This window comes from Podarcis erhardii (genome assembly GCF_964252035.2).
Source record: "Podarcis erhardii genome assembly, chromosome: 1".
In the NCBI taxonomy this organism is placed as follows: Eukaryota; Metazoa; Chordata; class Lepidosauria; order Squamata; family Lacertidae; genus Podarcis; species Podarcis erhardii.
The window spans coordinates 50,479,896-50,499,891 of NC_138497.1; the positions used below are offsets into that span (position 1 = coordinate 50,479,896).

Below are 19,996 nucleotides of genomic sequence, written 5' to 3' on the forward strand. Positions count from 1 at the left end.
CTAGATTCCTGCCGTTTGTTCATCGTTGTGCCTAAAGCATGTCGATGTGGCGTTCAAGTACATCGTCCAAATCCTTGTCTCTTCAGCTTCTCTGATGCTTGAACTCTCACCTTTGACCTTGTGTTGACTTTTTGATGCTGATGTGTATTTTTATTATGTTTGTTTCTTTTCTTTTCTTTTTTTTCTTTTTTGTGCTGCCAAATTGGTTTTGCTAGAAAGACTGCTGAAGGGGAATATTTAAACTTGCATTTGAATATAAAAGAATTCTATTTTTCTAGAACTTCGTAAGATAACCACTTGATTTTGTGATTCTGATTCTTTGTAACTGTCTTCAGAGCAGCCTTGCTAGCATACCTCGTGGAGTATTGTATTTCTGTGAACATACAGCCAATCACTTTCTAGGCTTAGTTTTTTCTGTGTGCTTAGTTTTAAAACAAATCTTTGAAGGAAAAGGTAAAATGATGCGACTTTAAAAATTTAGGAGGCTTCTGGTCACATTTTGCTGAATCTATTTTCTGTGCTTGAGGAGACAGCATGTATTCTTTGACTTGAGTAGCCTCAGCAGAAAACACTTGAACTACACTTTCTCCTGATTGTAGCTGCATTTTTGCCCTGGCACTTACTGTTTTTTTCCTTCCTGTGTGATTATCAGCCTTTGTCTGCAGTGAAATTTAATCAAAGTTGATGTTGTATTTTGTTAAACCCTAGCATGCTTAGTTTTTTGTAACTACAGTATCCTCATTAAAATGTGAGATTTTGTTTTTTTTTTTCCTTTAAAAACTCAAATAACGCCCTTGTAAATGTTTTGCATGTTTCCTGCTGTGTTCTTCACAACCTTGTGTATATAAACACCCTTCGCCTCTGTTTTCTATAGTTTGTGCAAAAACTGAGTAATTCAATAGGTTTCAGATCTATCCTTTTTTGGATGCCAGACTTGTGGTCATATGTCACGTAATGACATCTCCTGTGCATTTAGACTGCTTTACACGATATCTGCACCTTGCTCTATCATCACAGCTATTGAAAGGTCTCAGGGGGCTTGATTGCACTGTTCAGGTGGTGGTGGCGGCGGCAGGGATAGAAGGAAAGGTGTGGGGTGTTTGCAGTAATATTGCTTCTAAGATCCATTGGAGCTAAAGCTCTTTTGGGGTAGCCTTAATTTGTACCTCTTGTTTAATATGTGGCTTGCTTTGTGAGGTTTAGCACCATTAAAGCTCAGTGGATGGAAGCTTGATTGCTCTCCAGTCTTTACACTTGAAGTATCATGTTCTGCATATCCCATAGAAGGAATCTGTAAGTTTAGGCACAGAACTGCTGACTCTTTCCCCAAGCGACAAGCACAATATAACAGCCTAATAGCTGTTGCCTGAACAGGGTACCAACCCCAGCTCCTTTTCTCAGGGGCCTTAGCTGGGGGATGATCTCTACAGAGATTTTTTTTTTTCTTAAGTTCTTAAATTGGGTAAGGAGTCATGCAGTCTTTCTTTCTTTTTTTCTGGCCTGATGAAGAAATAGCACGGATTATCCTTCTCTGGGAAGCATGCATCAGCCTTCCTGCATAAACGACCTACTGTAGAAGCTGAGACTTAGTACTGGGTTTCACAGCACCTGCAAGAAACTCCTGTGGTAGGTGCCTAATCACAAGGGGCAAAGGGTTGGGGGAGCTATAAAGGAACTTCAGACAGGAGAAAGGAATGTGAGCAAAAATTCGTAAAGAGTAGGGGTGTTTGGGAGACCTGTCTCTAGGCCATATGGAGTGTTCTAGTCTTTAGGACAAAAAAAAAATCCTTCTGCATTGTTGGGTGGGTAATATTTCTCCATGCTTGTTAGATAAATATGCATAGGTAGCTGTTCCCTCAACCTTGTGATCTTCAACTTTTGAGGTTGAGAGTTGCTTGCAAAGAGATGATTGCAATATCTGGGTCTACAGCTGTGAGATAGTTGCTCTTAGGCTCACAGTCGCAATGCACAGGGATGTCTGATGGCAGGGAATGTGAGACCCTGCAGTGTATTGATTAATTTTGCCAATACATTTCTTTACAATGCGCATATAGTTTCATGAGGAACTCTGGGGGAGCCTGTGGAAACAAAAATCTCTGGAGAAAACCAAAATGCCAAACGTTGGATGTTCCTTTTCTTCTTTCCTTTCTTTCTTTGGTTGTTTTAATTATTCTGTGGTGGTTTTAATGAATTTGAGACAGTAACGCAGCAGCTGCCTTTTATTTCTGGCTGCTTTTTGTGAATAATTTAAAAGAAAAAGAAAATTTACATTTTGGAAACAAACCTGTGGGCTTTTTTATTGGTACACACATTGTATTTAACACTAGGGGTTTTGTACAGTTTTTTGGGCTTTTCTACTAGAAAACAATGTAAAGTGATTCACAAATGTGACAAGAAAACAAATTGCCACTATGACCAAATGTAGAGTCTGTTCTGCAGTAACAGGATTTAATCAACTCAAATTTGTGATTCTGTTGTAGCAATGCTTTTCTTTCCTTGTTTGAGCTGTTCCTTTTTTCTTGTTTGATTTGCAAAATGTCCTTTTTGTGTGAAATTGTGTTGTACTCTGTAGAAAATTATGGCTTTTACTTTAATGGTTTAAAAACAGAAGCACATGTTGCTTTTCTGATCACGGAGTTTGTGTAGTGGATTTAAAAATGAAAGTTTTGTTAAGTTTGGAACAAGCGAGTATGTATTAAGGAATTTTCTTCCTTTTGTGTGTGGTTTCTTTTTGTCCCACTGGGGAACCTAATGCCGTTTTAATTGCACAGACACACAGACAAGAAGTCATTTTGTATATGCCAAGTGTGGTACCTCCCTTTGTTTATTTGCTATTAAACTGTTTGAGAAGAATTTTCTGTGTCATTCTTGTTTTTGCTTGCACATGACTGGCTAGGTGGGTACATGAATTCTAGAATATGAGAAGGAGGACTGCTCTGACTGCCAAGACTAGAAGATAGAATAAAATTTCTTAATTGTATAAACATGGGCATAGCCAGGATTTTTGTTAGTGGGGAGCAGTCTTTTGTTAGGGGGCAGAACCTCAGATATATATTGAAGTTTATTGATTTTGATTGATTTAGGGGAGCAGCTGCCCCTCCCCTTGGCTATGCCCATGTGTATAAAACAGTGGCCTAGTGTTCGTAGTACACCTTGTAATCTGTCCTTGGTTCTTTATTTTTCCTTGTCACCCTCTCTTAATTTAAATTAACCTCTTGCTGATGACTTTTCCTATCTGTGTGTGAGTTTTACTTCCTTTCATGAATGGTAAGTTTGTCAGACTAAGGAGGAGTTCTGTCTAGGCCTTTCTGGAAAGCTAGTACAGTCATACCTCTGGTTAGATATGCTTCAGGCTGCGTTTTTTTGGGTTGCAGACCACCAAAACCAGGAAGTACCAGAATGGGTTACTTCCGGGTTTCAGCAGTCGCACATGCGCTAAAGAAAGAATGGAAAATTATAGTTTATTAAGAAAAGATATAAGGATAAAAATAAGATGAAGGATTTGCTGAAATACCTATATGAATTAGAATACAAAGAGGGAAATTATAGTATGCTAAGTTAAATTATTAGGATAAAAACAAAGTTGGAAGGATTTGCTGGAATATTTAATTGAATTAGAATACAAAGATGGGAGGCGTGAGGAAGTCAAGGAAACAAGTGAATGTAACTAAGTGAGTTAAAGGTTTGACTTGTTTTTACTTCTTTTTTCTGTTTTTTGAGGATGTTTTTCTTTTCTTTTTTCTTCTTTTTATATGTACTTTTTTTTCTTTTTTTCTTCTTCTTCGATTGTTATCTTTGTAATTTTTTTTCTGTAACCTTTAAAATTTTAATAAAAATTCATTAAAAAAATTAAATAAATCGCGCTTTGCACATGCACAGAAGCACCGAATTGCAACCCACACATGTGCAGATGCGACGCTGCAGGTTGCGAATGTGCACCCCGCACGGATCACGTTCACAACCCGAGCGTCCACTGTACATCAAATGCAGTCATGCCCCAGAGTTCGTTTGGAGGGATACAAAGAACGGCGTTGCTCTTTGCCCACAGCAGTTGGAATACTTGATGTGAGTGTGGTCGCATGTACACTTACCTTTCCCTGTCTGTATGCCGGATTTTTTCAGTCCAGTGATTCATTAAGCCTTGGCATTTTATATTCTGACAATGGCTATTCCAATGCCACAAAGAAGTACATAAGTGAAGCAAGAAGGTGATATTTCCTCCTTTGTCTTTCATCTCCACAGCCTATTAGAAATGGGTATAACATTTCTATATATAGACTTTGACAGGGCTACGTACAAGCTACCTCTGCTAGTAGCCACTGATGTATCTGTTCTCCATGTTTTGTATTAAAGCAATTATAATAGGCCATCACAACATTGCTTCATCGCATAAGGCAGTATTTTTTCAAATATGCTGGTTATGACTAATTTAATGTCCTAACTCTTATGGTCTTATAATTCTCATTAATGTCTACTGGTGATTTTATAACCATCTAAAGTAAAATATTACAGATGGTTAAACCCCTACTTATAAGAAAATATACTCCCATCCCCCTGATCATACTAGATGAACTCTGCTATAACTTATTTGTTTTGTTAGATGAGGCAGTGTATAGCATAAGAATCGCTTTGCCAGTTCAGGCATCTCTAACAAACAAGCACATCCTTAGTACGGATACACAATAAACTTGTATAATGACACTCTGTTGCTTGCTGTTTTTTCCCCATCTGTTCCCTCATTTCAGATACTGCATTTGCTTCTTGTAATGCCACAGCAACTCATATTTGTTTTCAGAGTGCTTTCTACTATAACTCATCTTTAGTAAGTAGTTAGCCATTTCATAACCCCTATCAGTATTCATGTACAAATAGGATCATACATCCTGCAAGTGAACAATTCTGATTTGCATTGAATTTGTTGGTCTGGAGACCACCTGTAATTTTATTGTGCTGATTACTGCACCCTCTGCTTCAAATCACTACCAAGTTCTCAATTTATTGAAAAATGGATGTTAAACCAGCTGTTTTCTTTTACAAAATGGCTTTCAGTACATTGTAGGTGCTCTCCAGAAATGTAAAACAAAGTGGACTCTTTTGCAACAAAATGACTTGCATAAAAATATGAGTATTTGGCAGAATTTCATTTAGAAGCCAGTTGGGACATAAGGAATCATGCCCTTAAGGAAAGTACAGTTGAAATGAAACATCTTACTTTTCTTAGAATCAGGGTTTTCTTGTTTGAACAATTTAGGAGGTATTAATAGTTTTTCCTCTTACTGGATCAACACCTTCAAACATTTTTAAAGCAATGTTGTCAATTTAATTACTGTAACGGTGACTGTAAGGTAGTAATTATTCAGTCATGCATTCTTCCAGTGCAGCCTTTTATGCATACAGCAGAGGGTTGTATCACCTTTTTGTGGTACACAAAACAGCAGAAAAACTAATAGCTGTTGAAAGTCCAAGAAGTGTGAGTAGAAGATGGAGGAAGCAACTGAATGACCCATTTCCCTTCAGTGAAAAATGGGAATAAAGCATCATTATGCTCACTGTGTGTTATTACCAATGTGAAGCTGTATTGCTTGTATAAAAGAAGATCAGCTGAAACCAGGCCAGTGTATTAAAACAGTCTGGCTGTAGTATTCATTTTCTGTCGTCCTACCTTGGCTGCATGTTCAGTTGTTGGAGGTCAAAGGGGCACACTGGTTGCCTGATGTGAATTTTTTCCCCAGCTCTCCTAATCCACTAAAAAAACCAAAACATCTTGGGGGTCACAAAAAGATTTTGGAGAGACTATCTGTGGCCTATAGGCTAAGAGTTTGCCACCCCTGCACTGAGGTAAAGAGTTCTGCATGTGCATAGCACCACCTACTGAAAAAGCTGGCCTTCGCAGTTCAGCCATTTTCATTAATGCTGTGAGAGATGGAGAAACTTGTGTCTTTTTCTTCGAGTTTCTTCTAGACCTATTAGTATAGTTATCTCTTGTGAACATGCTACTAAGAATTTTCTACCACTATGCATGTGGCCCTAATTCAGCTAGTAACTAGTCAACCACTGGAGTCCAAGAATTCCAGGATTTTGCTCACAGGACTATTAGATCAGACCAAAGGCCCATCTAGTCCAGCATCCCTTTTCTCATAGTGACCAGCCAGATACCTTTGGGAAGCCCACAGCCAGGACTTGAGCACAATAGTGCTCCCTCACTCATAATTGCAAGCAACTGGTATTAAGAGGCATACTGCCTCAGATATGATAGTTAGTCGTAGCCACCATAACTAGTAGCCACTGACAGCCTTAGGCTCCATGAATATATCTCATTTGTATTAATTTGTACACTAATACAACACCTTCAGTAAAATATGGATGTGCCACAATCTGTCATGCTGAGTACCAGTCGTAGCTATTTTTGTCACGTGCGTACAGTGGTGCCTCGCAAGACGAAAAGAATCCGTTCCGCGAGTCTCTTCGTCTAGCTGTTTTTTCGTCTTGCAAAGCAAGCCCGTTGACGGCTTAGCGGATTAGCGCTATTAGCGGCTTTTAGCGGATAAGCGGCTTAGCGGCTTAGGGGGAAAAGAGGGGGAAAAACCCACAGGAACTCGCAAGACATTTTCGTTTTGCGAAGCGCCTCCAAAACGGAAAACTCTTTCGTCTAGCGAGTTTTCCGTCTTGCGAGGCATTCGTCTTGCGGACCACCACTGTATCTGTACTTACATAAAATAGTTTTTGTAATGTAGGGTTTCCCCCCATGAATGCATTCATTGAGAGGCTGATAACAGGAACTGACTCTCCATTGTGCACTGGGCCAACCAGCAGTTTCCTCGTTACAAAACACATGCTTTCATACAAGTATGGACCGGAGAATACCAAAATACAATGTTAGGATTGGTTCCAAGTTCCCTAAGCTCAGCTTTACACTTTCATGAAAAAGGTCCTAATTAAGTTCATAGCTGGCAAATAATGTTTCGGAGCAACTTCAAATGTTACACTTTAAAATGTACATCTAAGATAAAGTGTGTTCCTAAATATTAAGAGGATGAGTGCCACAAATACACATAGCAGAGATGTTCACTCATTAGGGAGCTGTGACTGTCAACAGCCCTCTTAGGAATGTATGTTATGTGGCAATCTGAGGTTTAATGTGCAAAATGATCCTCAGTGTTAAATCCTTCTGCATTTAATACTCAGGTTTCCAAGATGTGTGTTTGGAATCCTAAAGAAGGCAGCGTTCTTGGCCATTGTGCTTAACAAGCACCACGCATCTCATCTCACGGCTAGGCTACTCTTAAACCCTTAGTGCTCTTAAAGTCTGTTTAATGCTAGAATGGAAATGGATGAAAGCCTTAATTTGCTAGACCACAGCAGCAAAGGATGCCTTCTCTGGTATATTTATAAAAGCAACGTAGAGGGAAGGACAGCGGCTGCCTCTGGCTTGCTTTCTGACCTTGGGAGTTACCAAGACTGGCATTCCTGTGAAGTCATGTGACCCGGATTGGCAGGCACAGCTGTCACCAATGGAGGGGAGGGGCACAGGAGTGGCCATTCCGATTGAATTTCACTCCAGCCACTTGAGATTTTTCTCTTCTTTTCTTGCAGTGGTTTTTTTTGTCTTCCACCTCTTTTGTTCATTGATTTGGGTTTTAGAAAGTTCTAGCAGGACAGCAGCACCCAAGATGCTAGCCTAGAATATTAGGATGGTTGCCCTAAGACCTTGGTGGCCACACTTGCCATCTCCTGCTGACATTCCTTCATCTGAATCGTCCGAGGTTCCTGTGGTCCAGAGCTTCCGAATGGTAAAATCTGCCTTTCAGTTTTAGCACCAACTTTGTTGTGTTTCACGGTGTGTCTGCTGTCCTGGCAGGTTAGTATATGACGCTCTTGAGCACAAAGGAGATGGGTCAGGACCAGACAAAGCAGCAGATAGAAAAAGGACTCCAACTTTACCAGTCCAACCAGACAGAAAAGGCCCTGCAAGTTTGGTTGAAGGTTTTGGAAAAGAGCACGGATGCTGCTGGCAGGTTTCGAGTCCTGGGTTGCCTCATCACCGCTCACTCAGAGATGGGCAGGTACAAAGACATGCTAAAGGTAAAGCAGATTTCACGCTGAATGCCTGCTCTTTTCTCTCACTAAAAAGGGGATGGGAACTGTCGTGGGCAAGCAGGCTTTGGGGAGCAGCTCAGCAGACAAACTGCAAATACAGTGAGCCTGCATTTGATAGAATTGCTCATGGAAGGTCCTGTAAATTGCTTAGATTTGTAAATTGCCATCCTGCATCTCTTCTCCCAGTTCTCCATCCCCAGAAATTCTTATATTGTCCATCTTTGATGTTTAATTCCCAGGAATGTAATTGTGCTAGCCAAAGCATGTTGTGTTATTGTAGCAGATTGTTCAGTTTTGCAAAGCATTATTTGCGTGTGAAAGGGCGCATAACTGTTCAGGAGGCAATGCCCTGAGGCTGTCCTTTGATTTCAGTGACTCATCTGTCATATTATGCAATCTTCAGAAGAAGGGGGTTATACAAATTAAATAAATCAGCAACAATAGCCAGACACTCCTTTCTTGTTACCATTTTACAAGCATTTATGTTCTGATGCCAGTAAGGCAGTGACTCCCAAATGGTGCTTCGTCAGGGTTGCCAGAACTTCCCCTAAATGTTCAAAGCACCCTGCATACCTTCTTGTGATGATCTAACCAGGGGGTGAGGGGTAAACAAAAGATGAGCCCTTATAGATCAGACCAAAGAGCTATCTGGTCCAGCGTCCCCTTTCCCACAGTGGCCAACTAGATGCTCCTGTTGTTGTTCCCCAGCAATTGGTATTCGGAGACTTGCTGCCTCTGATCCTAGAGGAAAGCTATACAACCATCATGGCTAGTAACCACTGGGTTGTAAGTGCTTTGCAAAAGGCCATCCAACGAGACGAGACTGGAATTCAGATCTTCCAGAATCTCTGTTCTTATTGGCTACTACATGACACTAGCTCTCTTGAAGGCAGGGGTGGTGAATCTGTGAGCCCTCCAAATCTCATCAGCCCCAGCCAGTGCAGCTGATGTGTGGAGGGTGTAGTTCAGTGGCAGGGAACATCCAGCCCCCAGGCCTCCCCCTTTGGCCTGTGGGGCAGTTTCAGCCAATCCACAGCCACTTGCCCTGCACTTACGTCTTTTATGACTACAGTGTAGTTCAGCAACATTTGGAGGGCCAAAGGTTAAGTCACCCTTATTTTAAGGCAATTGTAGGAAAAGTGCAGTGTAGACAGTTGTGGGAGGTTTATCTGTATATTGTGGGTTGGGTGCTAGCCAGTGTACCTTCAACAGAGACTCAGCTCCACTAGTGGTCCCTTCAGTAAAATACTTGGGAACCTAATTTCTTGCTAGTGCAGCATGTATTAGTAGCATTTGCAAGCGTTTCATTTGAGGGTTGACAGAGCCCCAAGACCAAGTAATAGCCACACAAGAGATTCTATAGAACCTAACACTAAAGTCTGAAACATGGGCAGGTGGATACAGCCCTGCCCCAGAGAGCTCACAGTCCAAATAGGTATGTACACAAACTTAAAAGAGGGGCTGCAGAAGAACAACAATTAGCCACCCCAACAGATGTTTAATGTCATTTCCTCAGTTTGGTGTTTCGTGTTTAATCTTGTCACATCTTCCACAAAGCCAAGTGCATTAATCTCTGTGCAGGCCTCTGAGTGATGCAATCCATCTTGAAGAGCTCTCAGCCAGGTGCTTCTTAGGTAAGAACAGATGCATTGGATGAGGAGGTGTTTAATGATGCTCAAACCCATACACAGTGGCCAGGAGCATTCCAGTTTGCAAAGGAGGGCTTTTCTTATATTCTGAAGTGTTCTGGGAGGGCATTCCAGGACAGCAAGGGGGAAAGGGGGAAGGCATTGCAAGGAGCAGGCACCCTTTGGATGGCTGAGGGTTGTAGGAATGGATGAGTGAAGGTCACAAGAAGGTACATGTTGGGAGATCAGTGCAGAGGGATAGGCAGGAGCAAGGCGATGGAGGCTTTGCAGATAAATGGAGAGCAGGAGAGGTTCCAAATTGGCCAAAATATTGACAGGAGCTTTTAAAGGTTTAAAGTCAGGGTTTCCCAAATTTGGGTCTCTAGCTGTTGTTGGACTACTACAACTTCCATCATCCCTAGCTAGCAAGACTAGTGGTCAGGAATGATGGAGCCGCAAGTTTGAGAAATACAGGTTTAAACCATAGAAAAACAAATGAGACAGCAGGCCTGAAATGACGCAGTAGAATCCAATGTTGTGTAAGCAGGCTTGCGCTTGAGCAAGGAGACTTCCCTTCCCTCCAATCTCCCCACCCCCATTATACTCCCAAAATCTGCTCTGGGGGGTCTACCAACTCTTTAGAGCAGATTCTGAAGGTGAGAAGAGCAAGGAAGGTGAAGTCTAGTTGTATGAGTGCATGAGTTCAGTACACACACACACTGCATGCACAAACATGCATGGACAGCATTGGCTTAGATCTAATATTAAGTCTTAAAATAATAAACAGGGACGATAACCTGTGAAACATTTAATTTAGCTAAGATGACTTCATCTCTAACGTGTGCTTCATCAAGATGCTGGAAATGATACAGATACCTTGCCTTGAATACTTCAGAGTCTAAATTAAGAGACCTGGACCTAAGTTTGGAGAACCTTCTGGAATAAACAATTTATAAATGGAAAGCCTTGCCAAGCACTTCTGTTCATCAAGATGGCGCTTAATTCTTTGCCTCAAATCTAGCATGGGAGCTGGTTTTAATTAGCTGGGAAAGGACATAGTTGCACCTGTTTAACACTAAAGGAGAGACCACAGGCAAAAGTTCTGGATGGCAAAAGCTATGTGAGTTGAAGAAGGACTGGTCTAGGGTGCAATTCCAGGGATCAGCATCCTGGCTACAATTAATCCCTTTCTTAATGATACACAGAAGGGAAGCAAGTTAATGGAAAGGGTTGTTAGGACTGCTTTACCCAGGACACACTTTTCTGCATGGAAGGGAAGCAGCCCGAGGTAAGGAGACGCAGCAGAGAGAAAGAGAAAGAGTCAAGTAGTTTGTTTTACTTAATTATATTGCATTTGGGTTTTGACCAGCTTAATTTAAAAAATCAAGGCAGCAATATCCTACCATTTCTGACTCACTTGTTTCTTATACAAGAAAGCCCTTTCTTTGCCCAGCATGCTTCCAGATTACCTGCTTATTGAGCATTCATCCTGATTTCTTTGCAAAGGAGATGAGGCCATGTTGGCTATTTCATGAGCATTCTTTCTTCTTTGCTTGTGGGGAGGTTAGATGTTACCGCGTCACAAGGGGTTATCCCATGTTTCTAGTCACTTTTCTTGTCGCAAAAAGTCCAACCTTTTGGGGAAGCACCTTTGTTTTACCAGATCTCTAAATCAGCTTTAGTTATACCACTGAATTTGCTGGTAGCGCCCCCTGCCCTCTTAGCTTCCCCACATGTAACAGTTTTCTTAGGCAATTGGCCCTTTATTCCTGCTAACCTCCACGCAAATAACAGGGTTAAACCAGAAAGCAGACAGAGTAGCCATGAAAACGATTAGTTTTACGAGCCAAAAAGCAGCAGACTGCAGTGCAATGGGAAGACTGAGCCAGGGAGGCATGAGAGTGATCGGATATCACAGTGTTTAGTGTTTGAGAGCGGGACCTGCACAGCTATTTAATTATTTAAGGAAATTTGTTTAGTTAAAGCTGTTTAATATTTAATGTAGTTGAAAATAAGCCAAAACAAATTATTTAGGGAGCAATTCAGTCCATTCTCATACTGCTGCCATCTTTCTGAAAATGCCAGAACTGAAATATAAAAAGACAGGGTACGATATGGGTAAGGAATCTTGAATTTTACTGAAAGATATCTTTCCTGAAATTCCCTCACACAGAAACTCTGGTAAGGATAATTGAGTAGGAAGAAAACTGACCTTAACCAGCAATAGACTGAACGGAATCATTGGAGTTTACAGTAGTATAGCTGTGAAGAATGGGGATTAATTACGATGCCCATTGAGATTCATAAAATGATAGAATCATAGAGTTGGAACATTCCCCCTGCAATGCAGGAATCTCAACTAAAGCATCCATGACAGATGGCCATCCAAGCTCTGCTTAAAAACCTCCAATGAAGGAGGTTTAAATTCCTCCCTCTCTCACCTTCTGTCTCCTGTGACCATTGGCAGCTCCTCCTTATACCCACATTTGAGGCTTCTTTGACATGAAGGTCTCTTGTATCTGCTTAAACCTCCACCTCTGGCCTTAATTCACCCAGTGTATCATACCTCTGTATTCTTAACTCCAAGCTCCTCGGTGCATCATGCACCTGAATGCATCACGGTATCTTCTCTAGCAACAGAGATGATGTTCCTTAAATGTTCTGTTCTCTGCTGGAAGTTTGCAGTTGTGCAGATAGACACAGCCCGGGAGCTGGAGGATCCGGACTACCTTACAGAGAGCTACCTGAATCTGGCTCGGAGCAATGAGAAGCTCTGTGAATTCCAAAAAACCATCTCCTACTGCAAGACCTGCCTGAACATGCAAGGCACCACCGTGAGCCTGCAGCTCAATGGCCAAGTCAGCCTCAGCATGGGCAATGCCTACCTCGGCCTCAGCATTTTCCAGAAGGCTCTGGAGTGTTTTGAGAAAGCCCTGCGCTATGCCCACAACAATGACGACAAGATGCTGGAGTGCCGCGTCTGCTGCAGCTTAGGGAATTTCTACACACACCTCAAGGTGGGTACTGCTCAGGAAGGAGGTGGAGAGGGACTGCAGTTAAGAGGTTGAACAATATGACAGGAGCAGAAGGAATCTGAGGCATGTGGACAAATGTCCGTGGGCCTGTCCAGACTGTGGTTTGGTCATGTAATGTGCAGGATGAGGTCAGGAAAGTATCCTGGTGACAGGCAGATACCTTTGCCCCCTCTTAGGCTGCCCCACAATGAGTGTGGGGAGCCATCATGCAGGCTGAAAAGATCCTGACAACCCTTGCCAACAATAACAGGAGGAGCGGGGCACTGAATGCCTAGTTAGCAGAGGTGGCAGTGCCAAGTTGGCAGTCCTTAAAGAAGGGCTTGACTTTGAGGCTGCGCCATATATTACAGTTTTGGTATAGGAAGCCTGCAAATTATGCAGGGGTTACATTCCAGCAATCATGTCTAAACCAAAATCAAAACACATTGGGTGCGGTGGCGGGTGGGATTGCCAAAGTCTTTTCCCCCTGGACAGCTGCCCCCTTTCCTTCCCCCTTTTATTTATTTATTTATTATTTGCCAAGTAAGTAAAGCTGATTGTGCACAAGGAAAATGTGCTTAAGGGGGACCGTAACATTTATAATAACTTACTTATGCCACCATTTTCAAAGTATTATAACTGCAGTTATAGCACCTTTTGGTTATGTGGTTGTGTCTGATCAGTTGTCTCAGAATTTTCTGAGAAAGTGAATGCAGTGCCCATTAACATGGACTATGTTTTATCAAATAACTCAATAAACAACTCCCTCACTTGTGTGAATGAATCCCAAACTACTAGTACTTTTCTTCTAGAAAAAAGGTACTCACCATAAAGTTGTTGGAGTAAGTGCCACCCTTTAAATAAGTGCTTTTCTTCTAGGGAAAAAAGGGTGCTGGTACTGCGTACCTTTGAGCACCCCCAGGGGAAAAAAGCACTGCTAGTACCAGTGTTTTCCATTGGAGAGGGTTTGGCAGGTTTCCCTCCTAATGCTTTACATTTCTGAGAAGGAAATTCTCCCAATTCTGGGGAAAACAAGCATATTCCTATTCTGGGGCAATAGCCCCCCTGACCCTGGGTGTAACCTTGGCAACGCTTGTTTTTAATGCATTCTCACTTTAAATTTGGGGATTTGTAAAAGACTCAAACCCTTTTCCCAAATTGCTGTTCACTAAAATCTGTACAATGAGATGCAAGCCCCTTTGAAGAGCAACAGCAATGTGCAGAGTAGGTGGGTTTCCCTACGTTACTGCAAATAGGTGAGTTTGTAAATCTGCTAAGTTTTATCTTCTAATTAATGAGAGGTTGTGGAATTAAGAGATTGATCAGAAATAGGCATGTCTGCTGTACATACCATACAATGCATGCACCTTACAGCCTGGCTGATTAGGGACTAGGTTTCCGCCTGCTTGCAGAACTGGAGATAGGTGCTCCCATTATTACCTTGACAGGCTCTTTGCTGCTCCACAAGCAGTCTTAAGGGTCTCATGCTTCTCTCCCACCCACCTCTGTCCCTGCTTTTGTCTCTTATCTTTTTAAGGACTATGAGAAAGCCCTGTTCTTTCCATGCAAGGCTGCGGAGCTGGTGAATGATTATGGAAAGGGCTGGAGTCTAAAGTACCGAGCGATGAGTCAGTACTACATGGCTGTGGCCTATCGGAAGTTGGGGCGCTTGGCCGACGCAATGGAATGCTGTGAGGTACAAGGTGGCGAGGCGCTAAAAAAAGAGAATGAGAGGTCTCTGCAGGTCAGCAAGGGATGGACCGTAATTCTGTGGCAACAGACCTGCTTTGTGAGCAGTTCACTCCCTGACATCTCAAGTTAAAAGGTCAAATAGACCCTAGAGAGATTCTGCCAATCAGAGTGGACAGTATTGAGCTAGATAGACAAATAGAAGATCTGACATAGTACAAAGTATATTCCCACATAGATAAAGACATCTATTGCAATTTATGCCCTGTAGCTCATACAAGTATACTCCTGCTTTCTCTTACTGCCAGCAGATAACATGGGTGAGCGCTCTCCAGTGCAAGGGGGGCACAAGACCAATATACAATATATGAATACCCTCACCCCCAAGTAGATGCAAAATTCTTAGAGCAAACTGGATCTATGGTGTGGTTGAAAAGGTTTAAATTCTGATTCTGTGACATTTTCTTGCTAGGAGTCAATGAAGATTGCCCTTCAGCATGGAGATCGTCCTTTGCAGGCACAATGCCTGCTTTGCTTTGCTGATATCCACCGCAGCCGTGCAGATATACAGGTATGCAGGCCCATGCGGAGTGGGGTGGGGGGCAGCCAGGTACACTTGCCCAGAACTAAGCCAGCTGGGGTGCCTTGCTAGAGACCCACTGCTTTTTATGTTTGAGTTTATGACTTTATTCTAACAAGACTCCTGTCCTGGGTCTCAGACAAGCTCTGCATGCTCCTGCAGGTATGAAACACCCATTCCATCCTATGAAACAGACAACAGCAGTCTGGAGATTAAGTTATAAGGCTTGGAGAGTGATTAACCTCTCTTATACCGCAGACAGCATTCCCCCGTTACGATTCCTCAATGAGCATCATGACTGAGATTGGAAACCGTCTGGGACAGATCCAGGTGCTGGTGGGCGTGGCCAAGTGCTGGGTGATTCAGAAGGAACTGGACAAGGTCAGTGATAAGCTAAACTGAAAAGCTGAATAGATGACACTTGATTCCCCTTCGATCTCTTCCCTTTCAGTTCTTTCCCCTAAATCCCAACAACTTGGCCCTCGCAGTTACCACCTTAAATATTTTTAGTACTGGTAAGGCTAGCCTGTACCAATCCAAGGCTAGCCTGTTCCTGTGGCCTGATTTTTATTACATGAGCTAAGAAGTAGCCTAAGACACCAATGTAGCAAATGGGGAGCAGGGGGGGATTGATGCTTATCACCATGGCACTTGATTTCTTCAGTTCTATGCTCATTTTACAGAAAACTGTAACATCCAGTTCCAACCAAAGATCCTTGGTTGTGGCTGGGGAAATTCAAAAGTACATAATAAGGGGAATCTGGAGATAACCGTGAAACATTAAGATTACCTGTTCCCATAATAGATACAGTACGGTGGTTTTTCTTTCAGGGTTAGTGAGCATGAAGAGACAGAGACAGTGCCTTCCTGCTCAGATATGTTCACGGACCATTCACAGAGAGTATGACTAAGGATTCCTTCATGGCAGGGGTAGATGGGAAATCTGCAGCTCTCCAACGTGGGAGGCAGCAGTTACAAGTTACCAGTTTCTGCAGCCACCGTGGGCGCTGTGATTCTCCAGCGGTTTGAGTTTGCCCCTAGAGACGCACTCCATTGTCCTCGAGACAGATAGATGCCAACAGCGATAATCAGATGTGGCAAGCAGGACCATGTAGCTGCACCATAGATTTCCACAAAAGGCCTTACCAAATTGACCATCTTAGTTTCTGTTCCTTCCCTAATAATCTCTAGGGTGGAACTAGGCTTTCTCACTGCCACTGCACGGTTGAGTTGAAGTTTTCAGTGAGCTATCCAACATGAGTAGATACTGTATAGGAGAAATGCACACAATAGATTGTAATATATTTTTTTAAAAAAATCAATCTAAAGCCATAGCCTTTTCACCTGAGGTGTGTTTCGGCATGCAACATGAAAGCTGCATAAAATGGATTTATTTCTGTCTTGTCTACAGTAATATGCAGCATAGTGATCTTGTTTTATTTCCCACAGGCACTAGAAAGTATTGAGAAGGCTTATGAGGTGGCAGAGGGACTAGGAAACAAGGTAAGTCCTCTCATTGCCAATTCCTTGTGACAATTATGAGGTAATCTGCTCTATTTATTTAAAATATTTGAGTTGTGTCCATCTAAGTCATATTCTGAGGAGACTCGCTGAAATCAATGACCATTGACTTTGATGGGTCTACTCTAAATAAGAAAGGATATAAAAAGTTGAATCCAGCTTTCTGCTTAACAGGCCTCCAAGGCAGCTCCCAAGTGAAAAGGAATGCACAATATCACCATAAGAAGACACTTTTAAAAGGCAGTGGTGACTGATGAAAGCCCTGGCACTGATGGAAAACTACAGACTTGTAATTGGTTAACAGTCAATTCCTTTCACCAGGGTACTTTTGAGGGAGAAGGGATAGGAATTCCTAACACAAACTGCAACACCTCACCAAAATACAATTCCCAGGATTCTTCAGGAGAACACTTTAGTGTAAATTGATAATGTAAGCTGTGCCCTTGGTGGAGGCAGGCCATCTTAACAGAAAGGGAAGAAAAGAGCTATTCCCAGCTTTTTATAACTTTCAGGAAAATGGAGTTAGCATGGTAGCTACTACACTGAGGTGAAAAAAACCTCTCTCATTTTACAGATGGTTTAGGAGAGGCAATCATTGTAAATGTCCATAAACTTCATTGGGTCTCCTCTGAGTATGGTTAATGTGGGAAATTGTCCACTGAACCTGAAAAGAGGGACATTTTCATCAAGCTTGATTAATATGTATGTTGTAAGATTTTCACCTTACAAAAACAAGAGTTCTAGGTGAGAGAAAACTAACCTGGCAGATGGTAGAGGACAAGGAGGAGCACAAGGGGAGACACAGGAGGTGATAAATGTGTCAGAAAGTTGTAAAAGAGAAAGTTTTATTGCTGATTAAGGATTGAAATGGTTGGATCCGCAGAAAGCCAGTCTAGTCCTCTGTGATGCCCTTTCCGTCTTTCCCCATCTCCGCACAGCTTGGCCTGCTGAAGGTTCACTGCCTGTGTGAAGGCATCTACCGCACAAAGGGGCAACAGCGGGAGCTTCGCAACCATGTGGTGAAGTTTCACGAATGTGTGGAAGAAATGGAGCTTTACTGTGGCATGTGTGGCGAATCTATTGGAGACAAGAACCACCAGCTCCAAGCTTTGCCCTGCTCCCATGTCTTCCATATAAAGTAAGTAACAGAAAGGGATGCATCAGATCATAAGTGATAGAGCTGAATTGACTGGGGGATGTTGGTGAGTGAATGAATTCTTTATTAACTAATGAAGGTCTGCTGTTAATGACACAACTCTTGTTTTGTAGTGAAGTTGGTAGGGAGGCATACTGAAGTTTATGAGCCAGTAGGAACTAGGTCATATTGCACCACAAACTAGTTGCAAAATGTGGAGAATTGGAAATGGAAGAAAGGATGGATTGTGGTTGATGTCTACTCTAAAATGAGAAAATAGAATAATAAAATCAGGAAGTAATTGAAGGTCATCTATTCCAAAATGTTGTCCTAATTTAGCATATGCTGTGCATTAAAAAAGGAGTTGAAGGGGTAATCTGTTGCTGGGAGTTACTAAATGCTGCCTTACATGGTGGGAAATGCAACAGGCAAGTGGGTAGAGCGAGTGAATGGAGCAACTCCATGCTTTGCAGAAGCATGGAATGAAAGTAGGGGAGTTCAGGAGTGGTTTGGAAGTCTGATTGTAAACAAAGAGGTCCTGGAGTCCAGCATCAAAAAGAAACAGCAAATGACCTCATGGATGAGAAATCTTGGCATCCATAATCTGGCAAGGCTAACTTTAGCATGTAGTAAATAGCAGATCAAATATTAACAAACAAAAAAGAGAATGTGAACAGGTTGGTAGCATAGCCATGACTAATGGTTAATGTGGGTGGATACAACCCACAAATTGCAGCAAATGTGTTGCTTAGTTTTCTTCAATGAAAAAGAAAGCAGCCCTGTAACAGATTTGGAAAACAGTGAGTGACTAAGTCTGAGTAGATGCAATGAGATCAGTGGGATTATGTCCTTTAATTTCAATGAGTCTACTCTGAATATTGATTTCCAATGATTCAATTATGAATATAGGTAATCAGTAATTATCAGGTCCTATTCCTCCCTAAGGACTGGTTATTTAAGTTAGGAACTCCTCTACACCAGCTTAAGGTGTGTTTCTTTTTCACTGCAGGTGCCTTCAGACCAATGGGACACGTGGTTGCCCCAATTGCCGGCGCTCATCTGTTAAACCAGGATTTGTGTGATCCATGATTTAAGAGAGCTCAATCGATATGTGTCAAATAGCTGGAACATTTTAGGCTCATGGTATGGAGATGGGGAACCAATGGGTAGGAAGAGGGTCTCCTGCAGACTGGATGCAACATGTGGACCTAGTTCTCTGCTCCCTGATGTTCCACACATCTGAGTTGTGGATGTCTACCTGGAGTTCTCTGACATCTCTTTCCTCAAAACCAGTTATCACAACCAATATGTCACCTCTGTTCTTTGAAAGGAGTTGGTTAGCATGTCTTCCTACGATCCCAGTCCTCTCATTCTCATGTTCTGCTGCTTCTGGTAGTTTCTACCAGGTCCAGTTCTGACACTCATACCACACACCTTGTTTTTATTCATTCCTTGTGGGGGGGAAAATTATCATGACAACACACTGTACTTGGATGATGTAGCTATGGAGAGGTACCAGCCATTTCCCAAGTACCGCTATAAGTTACTTCCTCATGGCATGTATTGGATGCCTAGCAGCAGTTCCCTGTATATACTTTGGGAAATTAATATGATATCCGTAATATAAAATAGGATCCTTTGATGAGCTCACCTGACTTATCAAATTCAAGCTTCTTTTGCCTTAGAATGTTCAGCTCTGTGACGTCTCCACCTGTCTTTCAGCAATGTGTTTGTGTCTGCCAGTGTGCTTGGGATTCTGCCCAGAGTATTGGATTTATTTGGCTTGAGAGCCGCTCTATTCTGCTCCTGCAGAAAATCTAATTGCTGCATGGACTACAAAGGGAAAGCCTCTTGGGCCAGGGTGGGGAAAGGTGCTTGTTGGGGGGATGTTTCTTTTGTTTTATTCGTTTGCTATAGTATTGTGATGTTACACAAGCAGAAGCAGTTACCTGTCTGCAATTATGTTGTCTTCAGTATATTTATACATTTGGTAAAACTATTTATACTGGAATCAATAAAGTTGTATCAGCCAACGACTCAGTATTTTCAAATTACCTTGACACAGTTGTCTCTCCCACCACCACCGCCCACAAACATTAAAAGCAGTTTTTAACCGAGTAATGCATGCTGTAGTTAGCATCCTTTTTTATTAATATACTGTTGCATTTTGTGTTCCTATCAAAACAACAACAACAACAAGAAGAAAACCAGAATGTAGAGGGAAGGGAATGGCATCATTTTTAATGCAAGACCTATTTGAGGAGAAATGGAAAAGGCTTGTGAGCAACCCTAAGTGCAGATGAGGGAATAAATCAGTATGTTTGTTAGGGTT

General features: G+C 42.1%; 2 protein-coding genes across 12 annotated transcripts in view; both read left to right on the forward strand.

Annotated features, from left to right (window-relative positions):
- Positions 1-2,853, forward strand: part of CELF1 (CUGBP Elav-like family member 1) — a 38,588-nt gene extending 35,735 nt beyond the window's left edge. For all 10 annotated transcript variants that reach the window (XM_081855956.1, XM_081855960.1, XM_081855954.1 and 7 more), the window contains one exon: positions 5-2,853. The gene's annotated coding sequence lies outside the window, so the exon portion shown is untranslated. The remainder of the gene's footprint in view (positions 1-4) is intronic.
- A 5,013-nt stretch (positions 2,854-7,866) lies between these two features.
- Positions 7,867-19,123, forward strand: RAPSN (receptor associated protein of the synapse; the record flags this gene model as incomplete). Of its 2 annotated transcripts, none has more annotated exons than XM_081856209.1 (8): positions 7,867-8,082; positions 12,368-12,742; positions 14,277-14,435; positions 14,901-14,999; positions 15,267-15,389; positions 16,458-16,511; positions 17,468-17,667; positions 18,674-19,123. In XM_081856209.1, 8 exons carry the CDS (start codon positions 7,867-7,869, stop codon positions 18,744-18,746), a joined length of 1,299 nt encoding a protein of 432 aa, XP_081712335.1. In that variant the 3' UTR covers positions 18,747-19,123. The 2 variants fall into 2 exon arrangements, with proteins under 2 accessions (XP_081712335.1, XP_081712334.1); XM_081856208.1 differs by having other exon boundaries at positions 12,404-12,742.
- Between the last annotated feature and the right edge of the window lie 873 nt (positions 19,124-19,996).